The 25,487-nt window shown below is 37.8% G+C and overlaps 1 protein-coding gene across 4 annotated transcripts; it reads right to left on the bottom strand.

Annotated features, from left to right (window-relative positions):
* Positions 1–367: 367 nt before the first annotated feature.
* On the bottom strand, positions 368–25,102 carry lpin2 (lipin 2). 4 transcript variants are annotated; one of them, XM_017310099.2, is made up of 20 exons: positions 24,909–25,102; positions 17,737–17,937; positions 13,381–13,476; positions 12,702–13,048; positions 12,515–12,622; positions 12,295–12,421; positions 11,879–12,209; positions 11,204–11,303; positions 10,859–11,046; positions 10,572–10,665; positions 10,406–10,475; positions 10,218–10,310; positions 10,006–10,085; positions 8,943–9,087; positions 8,439–8,587; positions 6,907–6,993; positions 6,013–6,165; positions 4,977–5,091; positions 4,167–4,270; positions 368–2,945 (listed from the first exon to the last, which is right to left on the bottom strand). In XM_017310099.2, the coding sequence occupies exons 2-20, from the start codon at positions 17,926–17,928 to the stop codon at positions 2,801–2,803; spliced, it is 2,724 nt and encodes a 907-aa protein (XP_017165588.2). In that variant the 5' UTR covers positions 17,929–17,937; positions 24,909–25,102; the 3' UTR covers positions 368–2,800. The 4 variants fall into 4 exon arrangements, with proteins under 4 accessions (XP_017165588.2, XP_017165589.2, XP_008432709.2 ...); XM_017310100.2 differs by having other exon boundaries at positions 24,894–25,095; XM_008434487.3 differs by lacking the exon at positions 24,909–25,102 and adding an exon at positions 20,083–20,714.
* Positions 25,103–25,487: the final 385 nt, after the last annotated feature.

Genomic DNA, 25,487 nt, shown 5'->3' with positions numbered 1-25,487 from the left:
AAAAATCCTCCCTGGGAATATTGCGTAAAGTGGGTGTGCATGAGTCTCTCCCCAAGAACCCCCGTCACTCCTGAGATTTGGAAAATGTTCCAAAGACGAGAACTTTCTAGACATCATTTCAGTTTCTGTCAAGCCCTAAAAGTCCAATTCTGATCTTAATTCAAAACTGCTCTGCTTACCGTTTCTATAAATCTTTGATGCTGAGTAAAATTTGTGAAATATTTAACAACCTAAGGGAGTTGAGCTAAAATATATTTAATGCATTTTATAAATGGCATCAAGTATCGGTTCTAAAAGTCAGAGCTACTCCAGCAGCCCTTGGTTTTAGGTTTTATTGACTTGAAATGAAAAGCAATTCAGAGACAAATGGATTTAGTTAGATATTTAATACAAATAAGACCACAAGCCACATATTGCTAATTTCGTCAGGCCTGTGTTTTTCTTCTTCTTACCAGAGATTTGTTTCTTCAAACATACTTTAAACCACATCTCTATACAAATCAAACACAGCATACATATAAGGTGTTTATATTTGTCAGAAACAATCAAAGATCAAGCGTTACATCCAAACAAAACAAATTATGATATTCGTTTGTAAGAAATCACATGAACAAAAAAAAGGCATCGAGACAGAAAAACGTGATGATCAGCATAAACACCGGATCCTTTTTCACAGCAGTGAGTGAGAGCATTTTATACTAAATATCCTGGAATCATAGAGGATGAAGTGTGATTCTTTCACACAAGATGCTTTACTTTCATAGAAAGAATGAAATTCCTTTTGTTAATTCTAAGATAAACGTATCCAACTTCAAACTTTGTAGAGAAGACGCTAAGGAATCAAAAAACACACATCATATATCACAAAACATCAGAGCAACATTACTCGAACTAAGAGAAACTAGATGTAGCTATAGCTTTTACGTTGTGCTTTTATTTTCTTCTTTTTTTTTGTCCCATCCACGTAATCTGGTTCTGTTTGTTCAAACTCCGTCAGTTCTCTAAAGCACATCCTATGTTGTACTCAGGAGAAAGATATGATCCTGGTCATTAAATCATGTTCTTCTAAATCACACATAAAGCCAAGGAAGAGTTAAGTCAAGTATTTCCTGTTTATGTCCAAACTAGAACTAACATCTCTTCCTCTGTTCATCAAAGAAACTCCATCGGTTCTCATATTATCCGTCATACAAATAAACATGCACAATTACACACGCATAATGAAGCTACGGGAGGGGGGTCGGAATGACAGCCTTACGTTTGTTTTAAGATTTCACTCCCAGTTTTGACTTGCAAAACAAGAAAACCCCCCACTGTCAAAACACTTCTTCAAATCATTATATTTGAAATAAAACTGATAGATGTTAAAGACAAAACTAGAACTCTTCATTTTGTAATAATGGCATACTTTAGGTTACCTCCTATGAAATGCATGTTGGTTAGATGCGAGTGTTTAAGTCTGCAGCTTAGACAAAGTGCATTGGACAAGTCTCGGAAAAGCCACTGAGGGAGAATAAAGAAGGAGTGCAGGATACTGCCACCCCACCAGCAGCACTCAGTGATTTAGGTAAGCACACATACACACACGCACACACACCAACATCCTATAATCTTTCATAGAAGAAGCTTTCAAACAGAAATCCCTAATTTTTAAGCTGCTTTCGGATCTGCCCCATCTTCGCTGTCGCAACTTGAGCGTCATCGCTTATATTTACATGTATTAATACTAAAGCTGTGGACTTTGAGGTTTGCTAGGAATCTTTATGTGCCTTACATGTCGAGAGCTCCACCATTAAATAAAATAAACAGCTTGCTGTGGGAGACATGACTGAAGAGAGATCGGACACGAAGCTGAGCAGCTCTGGTTAAGCGCGCAAGAATTTGTGGCCAACCACACAAAATACCATTTTAAGCTTTTTCTCATTACACTGGAGATAAATTACTTTTTTTTTCCTGACAAGCAATGGAATTACAACAGAAATCAATAACTTAATATATTAATTTTAAATAATTACTGTTGTTAACAGAACACAAAGTCTGCAAAGCTTGTACAACAGAACAAACATTTTACAACAACCGCTGGACAATAAACCATGAAGCTGCTTCATTTTGCCACAACTAAGTGCGGATCCATACATTCTTGGCATACTCGGAGTTTTTACCTCGATTACAAACAATATCAAACATAACTCACTGCGCACGTAGTTCATGACCTTTAGAAGAAGCCAATAGAAATGTGCGGTGTGAGTAAAGAGTGTCAGAAAAACTGAACTTTAAGCAGCGTTGCTACAGTAGGCTCCTGCAAAGCAATGAGTTTGAGCATCACGGTTGGGGGAAATCTGACATCAGTGTCAGCTGTTACAATCTGTGTTCACTTTTTTTGTCAGGTCTCACTACGCCAAACTCCTCTCACACCGTATAATTAAGAAATGCGTAAAATGAAATGAAATTAGGAAACCGAGTGCCTTCTGAGTTACTAAAAGTATCCCGTTTGAAAAAATATTTATTTTAGATTGCTATCCCTGCACAACTCAACTACAGGCCGGTCGTCGAGCAGAGCGACCTGGCACCAGTGAGCGATTAGTCCGCTTTCCAGTGGTTGAAGTTTCAGCTGATGTTAATCTCCACTCGTTAAAAATAAATACAGTTTTCAAGTTATGTTTTAAGTTTCGTCTTAACCCTGCTTTCTCTGGTAATCGTAGAGCGAGCTGTGTGTGCCTAAGTGCTATTGGATCCACTCCACGTGTGTTTACGCCTTGTCCCGCACAGATGAATGGCTGGGTGAGAGTCTGTGCAGCGGTTAGAGCGGCTCGTCGAGGTTGATTTCTGGTAGCGGCTGTCTCCAATAACAGAAGGAGCTAAATTCGGGCATCACGAAGGCTTCGTTCTGCTCTTTACTCAGCAGAGGGAAAACGTGCTCCACCAGCTCACTAAGTCTGCCGTAGCTGTGGACGGAAAGAAGCGTGTTAGAGAATTTTAGTCCGACGTTTCATATTTATAGAAAAGCAGCTTACAAGAAGTGATGTGCAACATTTATCCAACAGTAAAGGACTCCCAACATGCCTTTAGGTAATGGCTGATTACTAGTATGTAGGTTTTGAAAAGTTGTATTTTATTTTAAGAGATGTTTTTATTTGATTCCAACATGGTGTTACTGGAATAAAGTCCCTGATGAAACTGCTGCAAAGCCTGTAATTTCCATCTCATACAGACAAGAAGTTACTGAGTTTGTAGCAAAGTCAAACTAGAGTCAGAATAGACGTTTCATTTCTTTTAAAGGCTTTATATGAGTAAATATAATTGCTGTTGAGGGTTGAATTATTTGCCGAGCTCAATTTTTCCAAAAAATATACGTTTGTAAATTATATATTTGTATGATTCTGCTGGCAGTAGCAGACCGGTCATACTAAAAACAAAAACTTTATCATTTTAATGATTCAGAACTGCTAAAAAATGAAAAACTGCTAATTCATGATGTCTGACTGTATGTTTAGTCTGATAATATTAATTCACACTTTAATCTAACTACTCTACCTTTTACTTTAGGAGGTCATGGTTATATATTATGCAAGTCCTGTTAAAATCTGAATACTCTGTCTTTCTGGTTTGATCTGATCCTGCCATACACTCAGTTTCTTATCCCAGAACCCAAACAGAGTAATGGCTTGAACTAAATCTCAGCTTTTGAAGTGCATTTGGATTTGTGTACAGCATCAACACATTATGAATGTTTCATTTCAGATTTTCTGCTGCTCCCCCCTGGCTTCACCCTGAGCTCTGCCCTGAATGGATCATCAGAGTAGAAGTCGCTCTTAAATCAACTTGATTTGAATCCAGGTGGTTCTGTTTGGTTAACCTGAGAGCAACTGGAAAACTGAACTTTTGTTACTTTAAATAGAACCAGAAGCAGCAAAATTGCTCACAGTAGGTTTTTTTTTTAACACAAAGAGTAACCTAAATGTCAACAAAATAAGTGTTAACAGAAGCATCATTAGGCAGTTGGAGAATAATTGAGACAGTTACAACCAGGAGCTACTTAAGGATGAAACAAAGCAAGTTTAGAGCTTTGATGTTGAATGTGAGGAAGTGAAGAAAAGTCCCTGTGAGACAATGACCTGCAGTTTCAATGAGGTCATTCCTTTTCTTTTTTTTTTTAATTTACTCACGATGACTTGTTGCCCTTGGTCTGCTCCTGGATCAGCTCTCCTTTGGGGTTAACTGTGAAGATCCGACACAGCGGGACTCCAACCTCCTTATAGGCAAAAACATCCTGAATGGAGAGAATGATAAGAGGCTTACTGCACATGCTGAAAATTAGAACTGAAACGAATCCAAATGAAGTGTTAAATGTCTTGGGTGTGCATGTTCCGTAGACGGAAATACACATCAGGGTCTCTTCACAGTCTTTAAAAAAAAAAAGAGTGAAATTATAACCTCAATAAATAACATCTATAAAAGCTTTGGAAAGCCACTCGAGAGAAACGTTGACCTCACATGATCATGCACACTGATATGTCACTGACATTAATCACATATTTCCTGTTTTTGTTCCTCTAAGAGCATTCGATTGAAATATTTCAGCTGCTAGAATAGATCAGCGTTTGTGCTTATTTAATTTATGTTTTTTTTTCCCCTTTGCTGAGCAACAAAGTTTCTATGGTTGCTTCATGGGGTGTATGTGTTTATACAGCTGAAGACAGAAGAGGATGATACTCTGCCCAAGCTTCCCTCCCTTCCACATGAGGTCACACAGACTCAAACTTACCAAGTGACCTCAACTCTGGTTCAGCCCTGTACCGATTTCACTTGTTTGTGTCTGCTAACTGATAGCCAAAGAGTCATGTTGACACTGCAATACACCCTTGAGTGCAACGGCTTGTAATAAAAAAAAAAAAAAAAAAAAGAAGCAGTTCATGTAGAAAAACAAGCACTTCAATATCTGGCAGTCTGAGATTTTCTAACACGCATTAACTCACATTAGCTCGATTCCCAAAGGCAGCGTAGAAAGGCTGCTTGTTATTCTGAAACAGGTTCTTGATGTCTGTAAGGCATTCGATCTTGAAGATCTCTGGTTTTTTCTCGATGACCTCCCTGGAAAAACAAAAACAAAACAAAAAAAAAAAGAACAGTTTCATGAGTCCTCTGTTTGTTGCCATATTAAAATCATAAGGTTGTTTTTTATGTCAAACATACTTTTTAATAATCCATTCTATTAAATTTATAATTTTATAGACAAATAAAACAACCCAAAGATGCCAAGACTCCTTAAGAAATAAAATACTTTGATAAAAAAAAAGGTCTGTACAGGAAAATGAAGCGAATAAGACACTCATTTTGAAAAGGCAACATTTGAAAATTACTGACGTCCATCGGATATAAAACTGAAGTACATTGCCATAGCAACTACAATGTATAGTCTTCAAGGTTGTAAAACAATCCCACGGCTCTGACGCACAATTCAAAGTGCACCCAAGCAGTGTTTAATTAAAATATAAACACGGATCGACTACTTTTGCAGCATTACTTTTTCAGACCATATCTGATGATAAACCAGTACAGATTGTTGTATATTAAAAACAGAAGATATGCAAGGACAAAAGGATGTACCAAAGCCATCAAACCACTGACAGCAAAGTCCACACAAAACTAGCAACTCTGACAGAAGGTGAAGGGTTAGACTGGCTCAACAGTCAACAAGATATCATGAGTAAAAAGCACAAATGCTGAAAGCTATCCAATAATAAACGATTAGTTTAAACCCCGAATACGTCTTGATCAGAAAATGAATTTTTCTGTCTGAATCTATTAGCAAATAGAATTAAATTGTCATTTATACCCCAACTACAAAATATCAGCCAAGATTCTTACCATACATAAGCTCAAGTATTAAATAAATATAAATATGTCTCTATTTACCAAAGAAATAATCCAGGTTTCAAGAGAGAAAACAAGTTAAATGTGCATGAGAACTTTCTGGAGGAAAGTGTTGGCCATCATCACACTTTATTGTACCTGTGGAATGCAGAGAAGAGGCTGCTGGGAGACAGCATGAGCGGTCCTCGTGGCAGGATGATGCCTCCATCGTTGACCCACTGCAGGTAGCCTCTCGTCATGTCGGCCATGCCGATAGCCCGAGCTGAGCAGTACAAGAATTTGTAGCCATTCCTGCAAATGAGAGAAAATGACTCCAAGCCTGCACAAACAACCACCATCATCATCATCATAACCCATAACTTCTAGATAAAAGGTAAGGTAATGTAAAAAACTTTATTAATCCCATAGGGAAATTAAGATTGTCTGTTGCTCACACATTAATTCCCATCCACACAACATTAAGAAATTTCGTACACAATATACACACATTAAAAACAGTCTAGTAAAGGAACTTAAATACATTAAAAATGCTAATTACTCCGTCTCCCTCCCTTAACCCTCCCAGAAATCACAGCATTGTGAAGCCTAATGGCCCGTGGGACAAAGAAGTTTTTAAACCTCTCGGTTGAACATCCCAGTGAGAGAAACCCGTCACTGCGGGAGCTCCTCTGGTTGGAGAGAAAAAGTTCCAAGAATTTTATTGTTACTCAAGTGTAGATTTTACAGTAGTTGTTCTAGTCACCGAGGTTTCTCCTGTGTGGCGGTAATTTTTCTAATCTTTACTTAAAGCAGCAAATTTAGGACTACAAATTGAATTACTTCTTAGAAATCCAGTTAATTCTCGCTAAAAGAAACATTAAGTCGTGATTATAATTGAGCACACTGAGTCATCCACTTCACAGCATCCCACGCAAACACAGAGGAAATATCAGCTCCACAGAAAGCCAACTGGGAATCAAAGACGGGCACTCCTAACCGCTGACCAAACATTCATTCTGTCCCTGTAATTAATCCCGGTTGTTGTGCACTTACTCGGCCACGGAGTGGTACAGCTTGGCAATGCCCTGGTGGGTCCAGTCTTTCCCCAGCTGTGGGAGAATCTGTCCAAACACGTCTGATCTAAAAAACAAACGAGCATTATTGACATTATGTTGGAAAAGCCTCCAAGTGGGAGGCAGGCCACTCAAAAGGCAAAATGGAAGAGATGTAAAGTTGCAGCTTAAATATGCACAAAGAAAAATATATAGGATTCTTAGTACAGACTGTTCAGAGAAGGGCACACCCCACTACATTAACATTTCATGGTGAATATAAAACTTTATGGGATTTCCTTTGCTAATGAGAATTACTGGCCCCATAGGGAAGACACAGAGTCACCCTCAGCTTATGGCTGTGTGCACTGACAGAACGAGATGTAAATGGGCTCATTATAGATCCTGTACTTTTCAACCTGTTCTTGAAAGAGCATCACGTCACATGCTGGTCTTGCGGTTTGCTGAGATAATAAGCTCCAGTCGATCTGGACTTGTTTGATGTCAAACGTCAGAGAACAGGCATGAAATAAGCTGCAGACATCAGTTTTGGTTCAAAAGAGGAACTATCGGTGAGATAATTTACTAAAACAGAAAAAAAAGCAGCACAACATTCTAGATAGTTTTAAGTAAGAAGTTCTTTCAATTTTTAAAGATTGAAAACATGTATTATCAGTAGAGATTTATAATGTAATCTACAATACTATTGCAGTCTTGACAAACATATTTGAGGTGTAGAATTTTGGTGATGGCATTCACCAAAATGTAGTTTGTTCAATTGTTGACTGTATGGCATTTTCTTTAAAATTGAGCGTTTTTATTATTTAAAGCACCGTGAACCGCCTTGCTGCTGAAATGTGCTACACAGATAAACTTGATTGGTTGATTGAAATGGGACTCGCAGCACAAAAAATTTGATTCTGCCCATGTGGAGATTCCCCCCCCGCCCCCCCCATCAGCCTTGTAGTAAAATATCAACAAGATGAACAAGTGACAATAAATGTGAACACTGCAGCAAACCTTCCACACGAGTTGCAAATATTTATATATAGCGTTATTGTCTGCCCTGCAGTCTAATCTGATCATCTAAGCTGAAAGCCATAAATACCAACTGAAAGTTATATCAGTGACAATAAAGAGTGCTGAGCTACAGATGGTGCCTTGCTAAAGAAAAAAAAAAAAGAAAGTTTCCACTTCTGCATAATGAATGTTTACGGAGCAAGATCCAAGACTGACAATCTGGGCCTTCACTGATTTTAAAATAGATCACCATTTTGCAGCAAAAGTCAAAGAGGCTCCAGCATGACAAAGGGATGAATAGCAGTTTCTAAAAATATGCAGCATGGTAAGCCAGTACATTTGCATGTATTTATACAAAAGAAACCCAATAAAGTGTTCCAAAAATAATCCCCCAACTCCCCATATGCGCTGCACTAAATGAAAAAATAAAAAAATGCAAGACAGACTTTTTTTTCTAAAGTTTAGGATTTTTATTTCCTACTGAGCCTCTAAACTTTCCTTTGAGACACCTACTTGGTGATGGTACCATCAATGTCAGAGATGATGACTTTGTCATCCCAGTTCCACAGGTAGATGGTCCCCTCACAACGGCATGTGCCTTGGTACTGAGTGGTAATGCTAAATGTCACGTCATTTGGTCCCTCCTTTAGTTTCAAACTAGCCTGGGGAAAAAAAAACAGAATGAAAAACGTGAGGCCATCTGGAGGAAGAATCTATTTCATTCACAAGAAGAAAAAAAACCCAAACATAGGCAATGGTCTGCTGAACAAATTGTTTTGTCATAATGCAAAAATCTGCACAGGTCTTGAGAGCCCCCTACTGGCACCAAGCATAACAATATATATATATTTAGCCAGCAGGGGGAGCTTGGCACTGTCTGATGCTTAGACAGTGCCAAGGTCAGTTATTTGCGCCATCAAAGCACATTTCCTAAAATGAAGAAAAAAAGGAAAAAAAAAAAACTATAATGAGACAAAAGAACAACTATTCTATTTTAGAAAGCAACAAAGAACTTACTATCTGATCTGAGGAAAGACGTAGTGACTTCCTGTAAGTGTGGGGGATGGAATGATGTCCTTCTGCTGGCTGTAGCCTCTCTTGGCAGGACGCAGCACTGACCTCCTTGGATTCCTCATCACTCGAGGTGTCTCCTGCTTTCGGCCTACAGGACAGTTATGTTTATTATTTACCCCATGAAATACTAGTGAAAAAATACAGTGATAAAACGTATATTAGACATTAAATGAAGTCACTTTATAGTTGCAGGCTGCAGGTCCATCTCAAAGCAAAATATCATAGATGGATGAACTTATTTCAGTAAGTCAATACAAAAAGTGAATTATTAAAAGATGAGATTATTTAATTTTGATTTTGGATTATTGCTGATGATCCTAAATGTTGTTTCTATAAAAGCAGAATATTTAATAAGACCAATAAAAACAGATGCAACAGTATTCCTTCGAAGTCCTGTGTGCGCAGCGAGTCCCTTCAATATGTATGTGCATCTGTACATTAGTGTGTCGAGTCACTCAAAAGCAAGCCTGGTTATGAAAGAGGTCTGGATATACTCTAAGTTTTGTTATGCACTGCAGTAGCAGAGTGACGCAGGAGAAGAAGCAGAGATCTGTTGGCAGGGATCATAATGAGCCAGAAAGGAAGAAAAAAAAGCTAGCCTTTTTCCCCCCAAGCTGTTGAACGCGCTCTGAAGTTAGACAGGTGTTCTATCGATTACATTTTTGACCCAGATTTAACTGATAAGCTACCTCCATGTGCCATCTTAAAGCTAAACCCAAAATTAATAAATAAAGATAACTAGATCAATTATTCAAAGACGAAATCCATAAGCTATCCCAAAGAAAGACTCCTTTAATGGCAGCTCTAGCATAAAACTGTGTATAAAGTATCAGATACAATATGAGTTTCAGTTTTTGAATTGAATAACTGAAATGACTTTTAAAATTCCAATTTAATGAGATGCACCTGAATTCACAAACATCTTTTTTCCAATTCCGTGCTAAGCCCAGATTTGGTTTGATGTTCAATATTTCCACATTTTTAAACAGGAATGCATAGTACATACGGTAAAACCAATTTCTCGTGAGAAATGGAGGGTTCTCCTTCCTCTAGCTGAGACTCCTTGGTTTCAAGCTTCGTTTCAGACTAAAGCAAAAAAAAAGAAAAGGGAAGGTATTAGGAGCAATTAATGTAGCATAGAATCTAGATTTGGGAAAAAATGTTAATAAAATGTGGGCAAAGTGTTTTCTTGTATTACCTAGGGGAGCATATACCTACCTGTTTGACTGAACTGTCTGCTCTTTTTCGCCAGAACCACCAGCGACCTGATTTCTTTGGCATTTTCTCCTTCATCCAAGCCTCCTCTGTAGCCTGTAAACAAGAACAAAAAACATTTACTACCGAGTTAATCATTCTTTGAATTTAGTAAATAATTAAAATACAAAATAAATTTAACAAAAAAATACCTTTGGTAAATTCTTCTGAAATGCCTGTAGACTTAGAATCAAGGGTGCAGCTAGTGTCCAGTTATAATACCTAAAATCAAACAAACAAAAACTAAATCAGACACGAACTCCTACAAAACAAAGCTTTCAATAGAATAGAATAGAATAAATCAAAAAGCTTACAAACCTATTTCCTATCTTTACAACCAAGTTAGGGTTGTCTATGATTGCTGGATTTTCAGCAAATTCATGATATGTGATGATATGTTCCATAAATTTTTCTGCAAACACAGATGGAATTCAAAATTAATTACAGGTAAAGTGTAACATGTAACCAGTTTCTAGCACATTTTAGTTTCTCTACCTGAAAGGCTTTAACAAACATCTAAACTGATAATAAACAAATATGTTTGTGTATAAAAGAGCTGATATGAATGTCTTATCTGAAAACAGCAAGCACACTTTATTGCTGACCTTTGGATATTTCAGCATTTTCTGTGAGACCTCCGCACAGAGAAAGAGTGACATCAGGGAGGTCACTGGCCGAGTCAGAAAGACATTCTGTCCCGCTGTCAGCAGCTGCACTACCCACGGACTGTGGAGACTGGGAACCAGAATGCATCTCTGAGTCGATCCAGTGCTTTGCCGTTGCTTCAGACTCACTGACGGAAGAAAGAACAAACAGACCAGAAAGGCAGACAAAAAGTTAAGGATGTTCAAAGCCGTAGGTTGAAACTGATATGATTTCCAGTTTTAAAATACAGCACGTGTTTAATAAATAAGAAGTGAACGTATTAAGTGTTTCTTGCATGAACAAACCTCTTGGGAAAATATCTTGCAGCTACATCGGGTTCAAGGACATTTAGGTCATCTAGGTAGATGTCCTCTGGACCCTGATGCTGACTCCTCTTTGGGACTCCTGCATATAACGCATAAAATCACTTGCTACTTTACAGTGACTTAGGAAAGTATTTACAGCACTTATACTTTCTTACAATTTGCCAAATTACAACCATAAACAATGTTTTTTTTTTTCTCAGATTTTGTGTGATTAAAACAACAAAAGAAGTGAATATCTGTGCCATTCTATTCAGCTACCCTGAAAGAACCTTTTGCAATTGTAGCTGCATGATTTGAATGGTATTTGATTTCTGCCTATGGATCTCTATGGGTTGGCGACATAAGTGAGCCAGTGGCAAAGATGAACAACGTGCAATTTACAGAACAGCAAAATTTATAATGAGGTTGAAAAGACAGGGACTGCTTACTAATTAGGAGCCATTTGTTAAATTGTATGTACCAGCAGAAATCATTCATCTTCTACTGCATAGTTATGCACTGCTTTTGTTTTGGTCGATTATAACCAATTCTGTTAAAATGCACAGAAGTTTGTAGTTGTAATGTGACAATATGTCAAAGTTCAAGGGCTTTGTGAGGCTCTGCTTATTTATTTTTTTATTCATTGCAAACCAGAATGCGTGACACCCGGTGTACCTTTCTTCTTGGAGGGTGAATCGGTATGTTGGCTGTTTGAAGGGGTGGAGGTGGTCACGTTGGATGGAAGGACATCATGAGGTTCTGTTGGGGTTAAAGGACTCTCAGACGTCACGGTGCTGATGCTTGATAGGCTGTCAGGTGTTACGGTGGTGACAGGGGTACGTGGCTCAGGCTTGACTATGGTACACACTGAGGGGCCTCCATCTTCCTTTTCAGTCTCCGTTTCATTCGCCATAGCCTCCGAGCTGAGGATGACGCGGAAGTGGGTGCTTTCTGATGGGGTGATGGTCACCGTCTTTATTGGTTCAGGTTTTTCTTTGCGTGTGACCTAGATATTAAAAACGGCAGATGTCACTTCAGAAAACATGGCAAATTGGCATCTGCTGTGACTTTTACAGACAAGAAGTGCTTACCCTGGTTGTTTCTGGAAACTCCCCCCAGGTCCATTGCATATGGGACTCAGCCCTCAGCAAACTCTCTGAAGACTTCATCACCAGTTCAGAGTCACTCTTTGGGGAAAAGGCCTGAGACAAGCTATGACTGAAAGGCAGGAAGTGAAACACAATGAGCAAAACATGAACCTTTTATGCATCTATGATAAACTCGGGATGCAAAGCTTAGCTTTACACATACCCGTCACCTGATGGCCATTCACTGTCAGACAGTGGGTAACCTTCCAGATTATGTCTGACTGTAGGTAGTTTGGGGTCAATGTCACGGATTGTTGAAGTTGAAGGTGACCTACAACCAGAATGCAAAATATATATAAATATATATGTTGTTAAGCGCCTTTCCCAGCAGTCCTTGAACCCAAAACTACCTCGATACATGTGGTGCGGATTCTTCATCAGAGCTGAGATCCATCTCAAAAATCTCTTCGTTTTGTCCAGTGCCCAGCACAGCAGCAGTTGTAGCAGCGACAGAATTACCAGAAGACACCGGTGGGGTCAGCTCTTCTCTGCGAGGGTCTCCTTTGTGCTTCTTTCTTCGTCTTTTTTTCTTTTTTGTGGCAGTGGCACTGGGAGCAGGGGGGTCAGGTGGGTCTTCTTGGTCGAGAGGATCGTCATCAATTGGGTCTTTAGGTGCCCGGTTCTCAACCGCCGAGATCCAGAACAGGTGACTCTCGGTGGGTATTGGGGATGTGGCCAAGTGGGCAGGAATAATCTGCTGAAGTGGAAATTTGTCAATGTACGTCCGAAAGCTTAAGCAACAGTAGATGTAGAGACGCAAGTACCAATGCAACGAAGTAGCAGTCATGATAGGAGAAACATTTGCAACTGTCAAATGTGTCAACTGAACAAAGTGGGTGGATTTCTCAATACAGACCTTGTTGTTTTCTTTACAAACACATCAGAAAGTGGTTTGTTGAAAAGGGGATTATAAACTGCCTAATTGCTTCTCAAATGCATTATTTGAAACTTGAACTAACTTTTGTCTTTCAGTCATAAACAGTTTAATTTTATTTCCAAATTAATGATGTGTGCATTTGTTACGCTTACATTTTCTTCTTCGGCTTCCTGGACAAAAAATGCCTCTCCGTTGTCACCGAGTTTCATATGCAGGTCCACAGGATCACCATTCACTTCAATATCAATCTGAAAACATTAAAGAAAATTCAAGCTGATATTTGTAACACCATCAAACAACAACATGAAAACTAAGAAAGTAATCAGTTCCATTGGCAGTGGGTTTTATAAGAAGATTCTGGCAAACAGTGGTTTAAGATGGCCAGTTTGAGGCCATTTGAAAGAATTTCCATTTTAGTCTAAAACTCAAAGGACTGATCTTTGTTGAGCTCAGTGAACACACCAGGCTGAGTGCAAAAAGATATTTAAAGGCAAGATGTTTTCTCCACAGCATGTCAAGACTCGTCTGTGGTTCATTCAGGGGGCAAGAGATTGAGTGACAGACGTTAACAGGAAGTTTTAACATTGTGCAGGTAAGTTGCTCCATTTTTCTTTCAAGCTTTCTACCTGAAGGTCTGATTGGTCCAAAAGCTATAATATATATATATATATATATATATATATTCTTTTTGTTCATGTCTGAATATGAATATGAATAGTTTGAAGTGCACTTTTACACAAGGAGCAGATCAATATGTATGCAATCAGAGACATTACAGTGCTTCAGAGATGTGTTTATGCCTGAAGGCAACAAAAAGAAGGGGTGTAAAATGGGAGACGATAAAAAAAAGTAGTTAGCTGCCAACAAGTTGTAAAAATGTCTTTTTTCTCTGCTGTATTTTTCCAAAGGTATTCTTTCTCAACTTCTCGCATAGGGACAGATTCATGTCTAGCTAGGCTGGGCGAACCAGCCTAGATGCACTACATTTTGTCTGACAAGAAAGCAATGGTTTAATCAGCTATGCAATCTAAAAATCAGAAAGATGGCACTTAAAGTAAAAAATACATAAGCTGTTTAGAAAAGCTCATGTTTCACCTCAGGGATTATAAATCCTAATAAGTGTTCAAGTCCCCAGGGCTTTTATTCTGTGGAGCAGCCAATAAAACGAGGCTTTTTGAGTTTGCTGGGGAAACCCCAGTGGAATGGAGCCCATTCTCTAATTTAACGCCACAATAAAATAAAAAAAAGTAACATCTGGAAGACACTACAGACCAGGCTCACTATGGCACACGAGAGCTCTTCAAATATGACACCAGATCATCAATATTGGGTTGAAAACCACAGCCACCAGAATGTTCTTTGTCCTCCCTTTAATAGATTGCTGCTTGGATTTTTCCATGTGTTGTACTAAACTTTTCAGCAGATGCTGGATTCTCTACAGGTTAGAGATGAAATTTCACCTGGTGAAGGAAACTATAGCAACTAATCTGAGTGTGGCTTTGAATTTCAGGCTCTAATTAATAATGAGACAGAATAAATGAGGCTTCTCCTTATCCACTTACAGTCAGTGAGAGGTTAGATTCACTTCAAGTGGTTATATTCACTCCAACAGCTCATTGCCAATATCATCCTTGAGCTACTTTTCAGCGCAGGTAATGGGTACCTGCTGATGCTATTGATTAGTGTATTTATTACATGAACTTGCATTAGTTTCACTAAGTTAATTTACTTTAATATTGCAAAGCACGAATTAGAGAAAGATATTAGCTTCCATGGTAAAACTGTGTTCAATTAATATTTTCAAATGGAAGGAATACTCTGTGGTTGCCCTCCAAAGCGACCAACTAATGTTGAAAAATGTCTGCATATAAAAGACAAATATTTTTCATGAAATAACTTCCCAAAAGGCTATAAATACACAAAGCAGCAGTCCTCACCGATTTGAAAACTGTGCCTAGGAACAGGTATAAATGTTCGTTACACAACAGCCCTTCTGTGAGCCACTGAGGACCTTTTCTTCCCTCCCCCATGCATTCAAGTTGTAGAGCAGTTGCCATAGAAACAACCCATTCATTCCTTTCCAGGCCCATCAGCATTCTAGCTAGGTGGGTAGACAGACTCGGGTTAAAACAAATTTTTCTTGTCTACCAGTAAAAAGGATTTTTCAGAGACTCTCTAAACAAGCGCTCCACTCAAATTATATTTTATAGGTATGGGCACGGATATAAAAATATTTCATTCGTTCATTCATTCACTTGAGTAAACCAATGTAAATTTTTACTCCAACCACATTGATACATCCATTTTCTAAACAGAAAAACGTGAGAAGTACAACTTCATGGTCATGAAAAATTAGTTTTTATCTGTATGCTTTTTCTAAGATTTGGTTCATTCCTCTGCTCAGATTAAAAAGACTAATGGCAAGTGAACTGAAGTTTGGATGCGCTTTCCGAGTTATACAAACCACGGCTCACACATTCGTACAACTTGCAGTTAAACATGTTAACGGTAGAGGAAACTGAAATCAAACACACAACTCCCCTATTGCAGGACAAGTACTCTTCTTGTTAATATCAATACCGACATATTTTGAGCCTTTGTAATTAGCATTCTCTAATTTGGGTCATTTTTTTGTGTGGAAGTACTCTACCAGTCAAAAGGTTTGAAGAGCTGACATTTTAATTCATCCTTAGCAACTTGTTTTAGATATCTGCACATCGGACGACATAAGGGAGTTTTGGAGATCCTGAATGGCTATCCCTTTGTTGGCGTTTAAAAAATATGGAAAAAGAAAACAATTTGTTTTTAAATTGTATTTTAACTTTAAATGCCAGTCCCAATTTTAATGTGCCGAACATAAAAAAAAGATGGGCATGCTGCAATACACCGATGTAAATTTCTCTCCCCATACCGAAGCATCTCTACCAAACTGGACGCATCCTTCTGCCCCTTCTCAGCAATTAGGCTAATGAAAAATGTGCTACAAAAATAGTCTATACCCTAGTGAGAAGCAAGCACTGAAAATAACCTAACTGTTCCAAAGCCAATATTAATTGAGCCACCTCAGAAAAAATAGAAATAGTATCAACTATTTTTGGGGAAAAAAAGAAGCATCTTTGTTCCATCTGTACTGGCGGAGTCACATGTTGTGATCTCTATGTGTTTGTTTAATGGAAAGCCAGAGCCATTCTTGTGGATGATTAAAACTGCAGCATACATTACTGATTTTTTTTTTTTAAAACAAGTGTGCATCTTTAAGGCTGCACCCCGTAATCTACTTTTGTTTTAATGAATGAGTTGCACCATAACAGTTGATAAGGAACGCAGATTTATGGAGAAAATAATAATATACATCTTTTTTTAATTATTTCTATGACACGTTTTAAATAATGAGTTCATGAAAAAAAATATTTCACATCACTAGTATTAAATATAGTCGTTTGCAGGCAGGGAAGTGGTCCACAAAACAATTCCCAGAGGGTCACCTTCCTCAGATCCTGTTGTGGCCATGCTTCAACACACACGTTCCCAATGGTTTTACTTTCCTGGTGTCATTTGCCACAGAGCCCTAGCAATAACTCATCCATTCAAGTAAGGTGTGGTAACACACAAAAACATCTGCAGGACAAACTATTAGACAGCGGTCTTTCAGGGCTGGAGTTGGGCACAACAAGTGCAGCACTAGTTGTATGCAATCAGTTGTATAATTTGGTTGTGTTAGTTTTATTGTAATCAAATTCTTTGCATCACAATAAAATATGTTTTCATTACTCTTTTTACGACTGAAAAGAGGGTTTTAGCACATCAAGGGAACAAAGTACAATGTTATGTAATCCACAGTAATGTTGATAAGCTCACGCATACTACCTGAATACCCGTAATGAAACTATTTTCACACATGAAGAAAAACATAATATTGAGCAAAACTAAACTACTGAAAAACAGCTGCCTTTTTTAAACTGCTATGCCTGCAGATTGCTTATCCATTGCCAATTGACTCATGACTAACGCAGGTAAGATGAAAAATCTATCGAGGACAGATAAGTGAATCATTTCATCTTTCAGTGATAGCTCAAATTAACTTTGTGCGCACTGCTAGCAAAAAGCTCTAACTGGTAGTCCGAAAGCTGCTTGCTTGTAGAAGCAACCAGATAAGTAACAGCTGTTGTACCATGTGGGTGGATGCAGAAATATGCTTATGGTTTCTTTTATACACTGCTGCTTTTAACTAACAGTTAGCTCTAGAATTTGATTTTGATACATCTATGTTGAAAGTTAATCAAAAATGTCCATATGCTAGACATGTCAGTTTCAAAAGAGAAAACGTTTAAAAAGAAAAATCTCGGTGCCAAGACGTCCACCTCGGCACCAAGATGGAAATCAGTTGTAGATCAAATAAAGGCAATTATTTAATACATCTTGAAATGCTTTTTCCACAAGAACTTTAAAGCCATCAATCTACATAAAAGTATAAAGGAGAAAACTTGAGGACAAAAAGTTAGACTTACTACTTTCTCTTTAGAGCGCAGGACACCCAGCTTGCCGAAGCGCACGTGGAACGGCGAACATTGGTAGGTCCCATCTCTCTGGCGGACAACAACGACATCAATACAGCCCGACAGCGTGGCCTGATTGATGCCTTTATACAGTTCTTTGACCGTTACGAGAACTTGACCAGCCAATTGCCCCACGTAGTTCATGGTGTCCGTCTTTAAGGTTAAAAAAGAAAAAAACAATTTTTACTTACATTTAAAAGTAAGATCTTATGAATACACAGAACAACACAGTTCAACCGTTTATGAAGTAACCTTGTCCTTTTATATTTTAGTTCTCTCTCTGCTTGCCTTCACTACAGCTGTTTCTCTGAACCTAAAGACTGACAGAGAGCATTGTTTTCCTATCTCTGGCCACAGCCCAACATGAGCAACAACAGAGTGAGCGGCAAATGGATGGACCAAAACAATGAGATAACCCCAAACAGAGGTCCCACTGCTCTGCAAAAATGGAAGCAGCTGACATTCTGTTTAGAGTCACAACTCCCAGCGAACTGCTTTACTCATGTTTTACTGCCTTGCTAAATTTGTAATTGTGGTTGAGAACTAGTATTAAAACGATTTTAAAAACATTAATCCTTACAGATATATTTGTTTAAGCAGAAAGTTATTTTTTGCAGTTTGCTGAAATTATTAAAGCAAAGAAAATGGCATACAGGCCAAGACTGAATTTGATAAAGCTATTGAAGCACAGCAACAGAGACTGTATGTGTAACCATTAACTTCACAAATAAACATGATTTCAGTTTGCTGGGTCAGGGTCTAATTTGGTGAAGCCAGTCAACAAATTCCCATGTTGACTTCATCATGTTTATATAACCTGATTTTGTCCAATACCACAGTAACCTTTGTTCGCAATCTCACCACGAGAGGACTAACAGAGGATTTAGGTGGGAGCAAATGGGGCAATTTTTCAAGGGCAGAAAAAATAAATATGAACATTTGGTGACATATTAACCTCAATGGAGCAAGCTGCTAATGTATGCACCTAAATGTCACCAAAATAAAGAAAAGAAAATCATTCAACAATAAGATGTTTCAGTAATGGACGCAATTTTTCCGTAAGACTAAAACAAATGTGTACACATAGACCAATGTTAATTTCGTGATCTTCGCTCTCTTTCCAAACAAGTTTCTTTTACAACCTATAAATTTTGATATTGAAAAAGATAAAAACATATAGATAGATAATCTCTTTGGTGTTGAACTTGCAGATATTTTCCAATAAAGTTGCCATGTCAAGAGCTTGGAAAATCTTGAGCCGACGTACAAACTCATCTTATTAAATGCAAGTGAGAAGAGCTCAATGCTAGGAACGGGTTTTCTGTGACCACGAAAGTTGCTTTCCAATCACTCGTCATGTGAATATATTTGAATAAGACATGTACTGATAGTTACAGGCTTTTACTGACCACTACTGATTTCCATTTTTTAAAACTGTTAAATTGGAACTTTAAAGTTATATAAAATTACATATTCATTTGTCTAAGGCTCGTTTTAAAATCAAAAACATACCGACAGTAAAATAAAAAGAATAGGTTTCTGCTAGAAGCAGTACCTTTGAATAAAAATTTTAATATTCCCATTCATGTCAAAACACATTCTTCAACTTTTTACTTCAGATTTTTACTGAATTGAAAATATTTATCAAATAACCGTAAATGTGTTATATAATTTTATTTCAGGCAAACAGAAAATAAACAAGTACAAACAAATTGATGCATTCTTTTCAATCAGTAGTTCAATAAATTGCTAAACATTTTTTGTCAGTGTAACTACAGTTCAAACCATTTTCAGGTCAGGTAAGATCCGCATTAAAATGAGGTCAAACTAAAAAAAAGAGAAGACATTGTGTGAGAGACACTAAAAAAATTGTCTCTCTGGCAAGGAGGGTAAAAAACTCATTTAGAAACTAGTTAAACTAAAAGTGAAAGATAACGGTCACAAGAAAGCTGTAAAATTACAAATCCAAAGGCCGGCTCTTCTGAATGACAACAAGAAAAAGTCCATGAATGCATTAAAAAAAAATTAAAAAAAACAACTGCACCATATTAATATAGAGAATGAGATGAAAAGAATCAGTCTTCAACATACACAGACATGAGGAGAAGGCCTCACATCAAACATGGTTGAGCTGTTTCAAGCCATTGCCTTGTTCTATGAACTAACACATTTGACCAGAAGAGCCACAAAATTTTAAATCCCAGTCCCATTTTCACAAAACTGAGTTCATAGACAACATTAGGGTCTCCAGTCTTTTACCATAAGCTGTGACCAATTACAAAACCCTTTCACACTCACCAGGGACCAAGATGACCTCAGAGAGGACGACTCATCAGCTTCACTATTGTCTGTGTTGTCCTCTGTGTTACTCCCCAGGAGCTCCCAGCTTGCCCAGGATCTCTGCCTCTTCATCTCAATAAGAGGAGCGGAGGCTGTACATGACAGACCTCAGAATACTCTCCTGGGACCAATACCTTTTGCCTTTGGATCCCGGCGATAGTTTAATGCTGCCATGCTGAATCCAATATTCAATAGGACCCACCTACTCACCTTTGAATGATTGCCCCTGAGGTAAATACAGATACGTTATCTGGAACTTGTGGCAATTGTGCAAGACCGTCGTAAACACCGCCATCCTTCTTCTGGGATTTTCTCTTCAGAACGTGTACTTGTACTCATCCAGTCAGCTGCCAGGGTACAGCGATGTAAGCCAATGGGATGGGATCTCTACAGTGGCAGTGTACGGCTGATAAGGTGAAGCTATTTCCTCTGAACGAATACGCAATGTTTTCTTCTGATAAGAGTAAAAGCTCAGGGGGGGGAGAAAACTACCAAGCCGCTGTCGTCTGCACCATTTTTCTGTCACATGTACATTACAATCTTCACTGTGTGTTCTTGTTATTGTCCATGACTTATCAAAAGAGAGGTGGAGGTGAGCGATGCAAAGTTGCTAAGATAGCCTATAGTTGATCCAGTGTGCTGGACTTCAACATGCTTTCTGCTGCTCCTTATCAATAAGATGGTTCACCAAAATGAACAGGCGATTACAAAACAAACTGCAAACACTGAAAGCATGAGAACATTTGAGATGATCGAATGTCTACATTCAACAGTCTAATGAAAGATTTGTGGGACTAACTGATGAAATGCAGTCCAACTAGTAATGACAAAAACATGTTTTTCTCATCAAGGAGCTCTCCCCGATCTGGCCTCCAGGATCACTCTGGCTAGTCTGGGTCCCAACTGACTGCCCAGGATGAAAATAATGCATGAGGCTGCTCCAAAAAGGGCCCCAACCCCACTGTCTCATCTGCTCAGTCTTTTGTAAACAAACCAAAAAGAAGCACTTGGGCATATAGAGCTGTAGACTTATTTTCTTGTTGTGCTAAAACTCATTTTGAAAGAAAAAACAGCAATGAAGTACAAATTAATAAATGGTAAGGATATTTTTTCACAAGTGTGTAATGATGCACACAATGCCTAGGGACATACCAGGATCTCACAATATTAAAACGGGATAATTTTCTCATCCAGAGGAAGTGTCTCACACAGCATGTTTCATTTGTTGTCAGCGTTACTTCGTCATGGCTAAATTAGCATTTTAAGAACCCCCATGGGTATACAGTAGACAATAAATAAATGGTGAGTCAAAAGAAAGAGAAGAACAGTTTGTAAGCACTGAACAGAACATTTGAAGACTGAGTAAAAAGTGTAAGTGAAAAGGTTTTTCTTTGTTTTTGAAGGAATTTAAATTGGATCAGCTGCACACCGGTATCTAAAGCATTTACGCAGATCGAACCAAAACTGAAAACTCTATAAGAGACAAAGAGTTGTGTTAAAATAGTTTGTGATCTACAAAACGATTACTCTAACAAAATAATCCTAACAATCCATAAACTCTTTTTTTCTCCTGTAGATAATGTAAACATCTGATTCACAGCTTCAGCATTTGGCCGTTTTCTGTTATTAAAATGACTTGCACTCCATAAAATTATTAAATATTGAACTCATAGTCTATTTTAGTGTAAAATAATCCGATCAAGCCTGAATAATTCCATACTGATCTAAGATTTATTAACATTTAGTAAGTACATTTTGGAGTCAGTCTTTTGAGTGGGTGACATCAACATTATTGTTTATCTCAATAACTTCTGGGACCATTTATCGGCCAGCAAATTCTTTATCGTGACAGGACTATTGAACACAGAGTAGAGTTTAGCTAAAAAATACCTTTGATTTGTGAAACATTTTAAAAACATGTTCAAGTTTGATCTTATATCCAGAACAGAACAGCATAGAAAGTCAAAGTCCTGTAAGCTGAATGTATTTCATTTCTAATGATAAAAGACCATTATAATATTATAGCGCATGAAAGGTAGCAAATAACCAAGCTCCATAAGTTAGTAGCAATGAACATAGAAACCTTTAACTTGATGAAAATATTTAAAATGATTATGATCAAAATAAAATCTTATATAATTATAAGTACATCCAGAGTCATATATAACATAACTTGTAACATAATCACAATGTGACTAAGCCAAATAAGTCACTGACTAGGTTGATGTTGCACTACTTCAAGCATAAACACAAAACTGGAATTTCCTCTTCCAACTCATTATGTGGGTATAATTAAACCAAGATGACCTAAAACAGGCAGAGCCCTTTTCAAATTTTTCCACATTCTGCAGTGCTAATAAATAATCCCTAGTATTCCTCCAAAGTATAATTTCCTTGCTTATTTTCCACAGTACACCAAAAATTCCTAGCTGCTGGGAATTAGTCATTTACAAAACAAAGAGTGTAAATGTTAACTCTGACATTTTCAAATCATACCTCTTTTAAAACAGAAAGCTTTTTTTTTAAAGGACCCAGTACTTGCTCTTTAAATAGTAAAGAAAGTAAAATTTGTTGATCACTAAAAAGGGCGCCGATGAGTAGGATTTAGTTCAATTTAAAAACAAGGGTTTCCTCAGGAAATGACAGACGCAGTATTTGTAACTTTGCTCCTGCAGCCCACACCCCTTTCAGGAAGTTTGAAGAGTGACACAGCCAACAACATGAGGACAAACGGCCCTGTTATTAGCTTTAGAACACATACATTTATACCACTCAAGTTGAAAGGCTTGTCAACCAAAATCAATGATTCATTTACTACGGATGTGCCAGTCTGAAAGGTTTGATCAATCTAGAAGGAACGACAGTTTCCAAATTTCTGGGCTCATCGGGGATATGTGACTATATAAAAAAATAACAGGCATATGTTAAATTCACTAATAACCCTTTGTTGAAAAATCTGTTTTTTCCTTATTTAAAAGATATTAACCATGAACCAGTATGAGATTCTTACTGAATGATAAAAATGTGATACACAATCTAATTGCTTTTATTTGAACGAGTGTAAGATTGTTTTAAGATCTACTTTTAAACAATACAACATATTGATTAGAGTTATAAAGCCTGCATCATTATAATTCTAGAAATTATTTTCTCAAAAATAAATCATCTGAACCAGTTATGCACTTTTAAGTGATAGTCACTTCAAAACTGTTATACTAGAGTTTCAGTAACCCAGTCACACTCAAAATGCTCACAAATTCATACACCAGTACAAAGACAAGTGGACAACTTAAAGGTTGTCGTAGTAGGTTTCTATTTCATATTATGCCGAAACATACCTTCTGCCATTTTGGTCTTTCTACAAAACTAGGAGTGTAACAAACTAATATCAGGTCTGACTTATCAACACTGTCCACTTGCCTGTGTGCCAAAATTGTCGTCTACTGTCCATTCAAAGGGTAGATTCCACCAGAAAGCAGGTAAAGAAGCCGATGGTTCAGATTATGAGCAGAAAGAAAATAAAGAAGAACTGCCACTTGTTTTTAGGAAATAGAGCACTCATGAGATCTGATGCTTTCCTAATTCTGACAATTCATCTCTAATGAACCACAAGGACAGAAAGCGAGAAAACACTTCAGTTTTTTAGTGAAGAACATGTGAAGGAAGGGCATTGCTGGGTTTTCTCTGTATACAGCAAACAAACAAAACTTCACTCACTCCCACACTTTTTCTGCCGACATTAAAAGGTCTGTGGGAACAGTTAATGGCTACTGGTTTGGATCAAAGTCATTTGAATTGCATCAGTGACTCATCACACTTACTTCAATGAACTATGGTTATTATTATAATTGCATTATATTTTGCCTGTAGATTTAAAAACAAAAACTGAGCAAATGGGTAGTTAATTTGCTTAAATACACAACTAAACATGTCTGGCTCAAAAATAAGTGACTTTGGCTTCACTGCTTAAATTGCAGTATAGGTCAGGATCTGATATATACTGGTGTCGTTATTAAATTTGAAGTATTTTAGTATTAAAGTTGCTGCATAACAGTTTGAGTTACAAGGTGCTTGTGTTTTCAGTGTCCCCCCCCCCAGACAGGTGTTTAGTTCCGCGGTGTCAGCGAGCTACAACTCATGTAATCTATTTAAAAACGCAAATTAACACAGGTCAGCTGATCTTAACACCGTGTACTTTGCCACCTTCGCACTTATAAATAGACATCAGAAAATTATAATAGATATCATAATATTAGAAATCACAGCGTCGACAAAAACAACAAAAAAACGCGACACATTACGCACGCTGGAATAAAACAGGCGGAAATACAAAGAGAAAACGAAAACACAAATTAGCATCCGCTTTGACCCACATTGCTTCACGGTTTTACACATTAACTTAATGAAAACGTGAATGAAAAACAGAGGAACACTGGACAGATGGAAATGAATGGAGTCGTGGCTCTGCTAAGCTCAGCTAGCTCCATAGTTATCGCCCGGTTGGAGCTTACGTTACCGTTAATGTCAAACGGCCAGGCGTTAGCTAATGACAGCAACTCACTCGGTAGATGGTGTCGATGAACACTCGGTAGGTACATTCATTCGTTTGATAAATGATAAACCCATTAAATTTGGTTCGCAGTCAAGTTGCTTCCATATAGCTAAAGGGCAGGTTAGCCAGATTAACATGCTAGCTACCATTAGCCAATGGTAGAATCAGAAATATACGTTAACATGCATCTCAAAAAACATTAGTCCAAATCATTCACCTAATAAGTTCTTACTTCTCGGTTCCTTGAGCCTGACTGCTGCCTACTCAGGAAAGTTGTAATGTCTTCAGTGAATCCCCATAATTTTCTTCGTGAAACTCCTCGGAAGCCTCTTGACGTGTCCCTGTTTGGACCACCGTGACCGACTGGTTTGTGTGTAATTGTGTGTGTGCGTGTGTTGAGGTGAAGAGACACTGAGTCGGCGCAGCTGGTGGGACGGTCGACAACTCACAGCTGAGCTGACTAATTATTCCAGTAGTCAAAAATACATTTCAAGAGCAGCGAATTTTAACAGAAAGTTTATAGAATTATATTGAACTTTGTTCTCACTTTTACTTGTGTTATCAAGCACAAAGCAATTTAAAACTATGTACATGTTTCGTTTGATTTGGTTTCTTTTAACTTGCCATGTTATGTGGGCATGTTTTAATATATATATATTTTTTTATTTTACTGTTTAGTAATTGTTTATTCTTCCAAGTTTATTTGTTTGTATTACTTGCGGCATATTTCAATCTCTTGTCTCAATATGGAGCCATGCTTGTCTTTTGTGTGAGATACTGCTTTAGGGATGGATCTTTTTTATATATATAC

Source organism: Poecilia reticulata, chromosome 17 (assembly GCF_904066995.2).
Source record: "Poecilia reticulata chromosome 17, P_reticulata-male-v2, whole genome shotgun sequence".
NCBI lineage: Eukaryota > Metazoa > Chordata > Actinopteri > Cyprinodontiformes > Poeciliidae > Poecilia > Poecilia reticulata.
The sequence above is the reverse complement of the archived record's forward strand: the minus strand, read 5'-3'. Positions and strand labels throughout refer to the sequence as shown.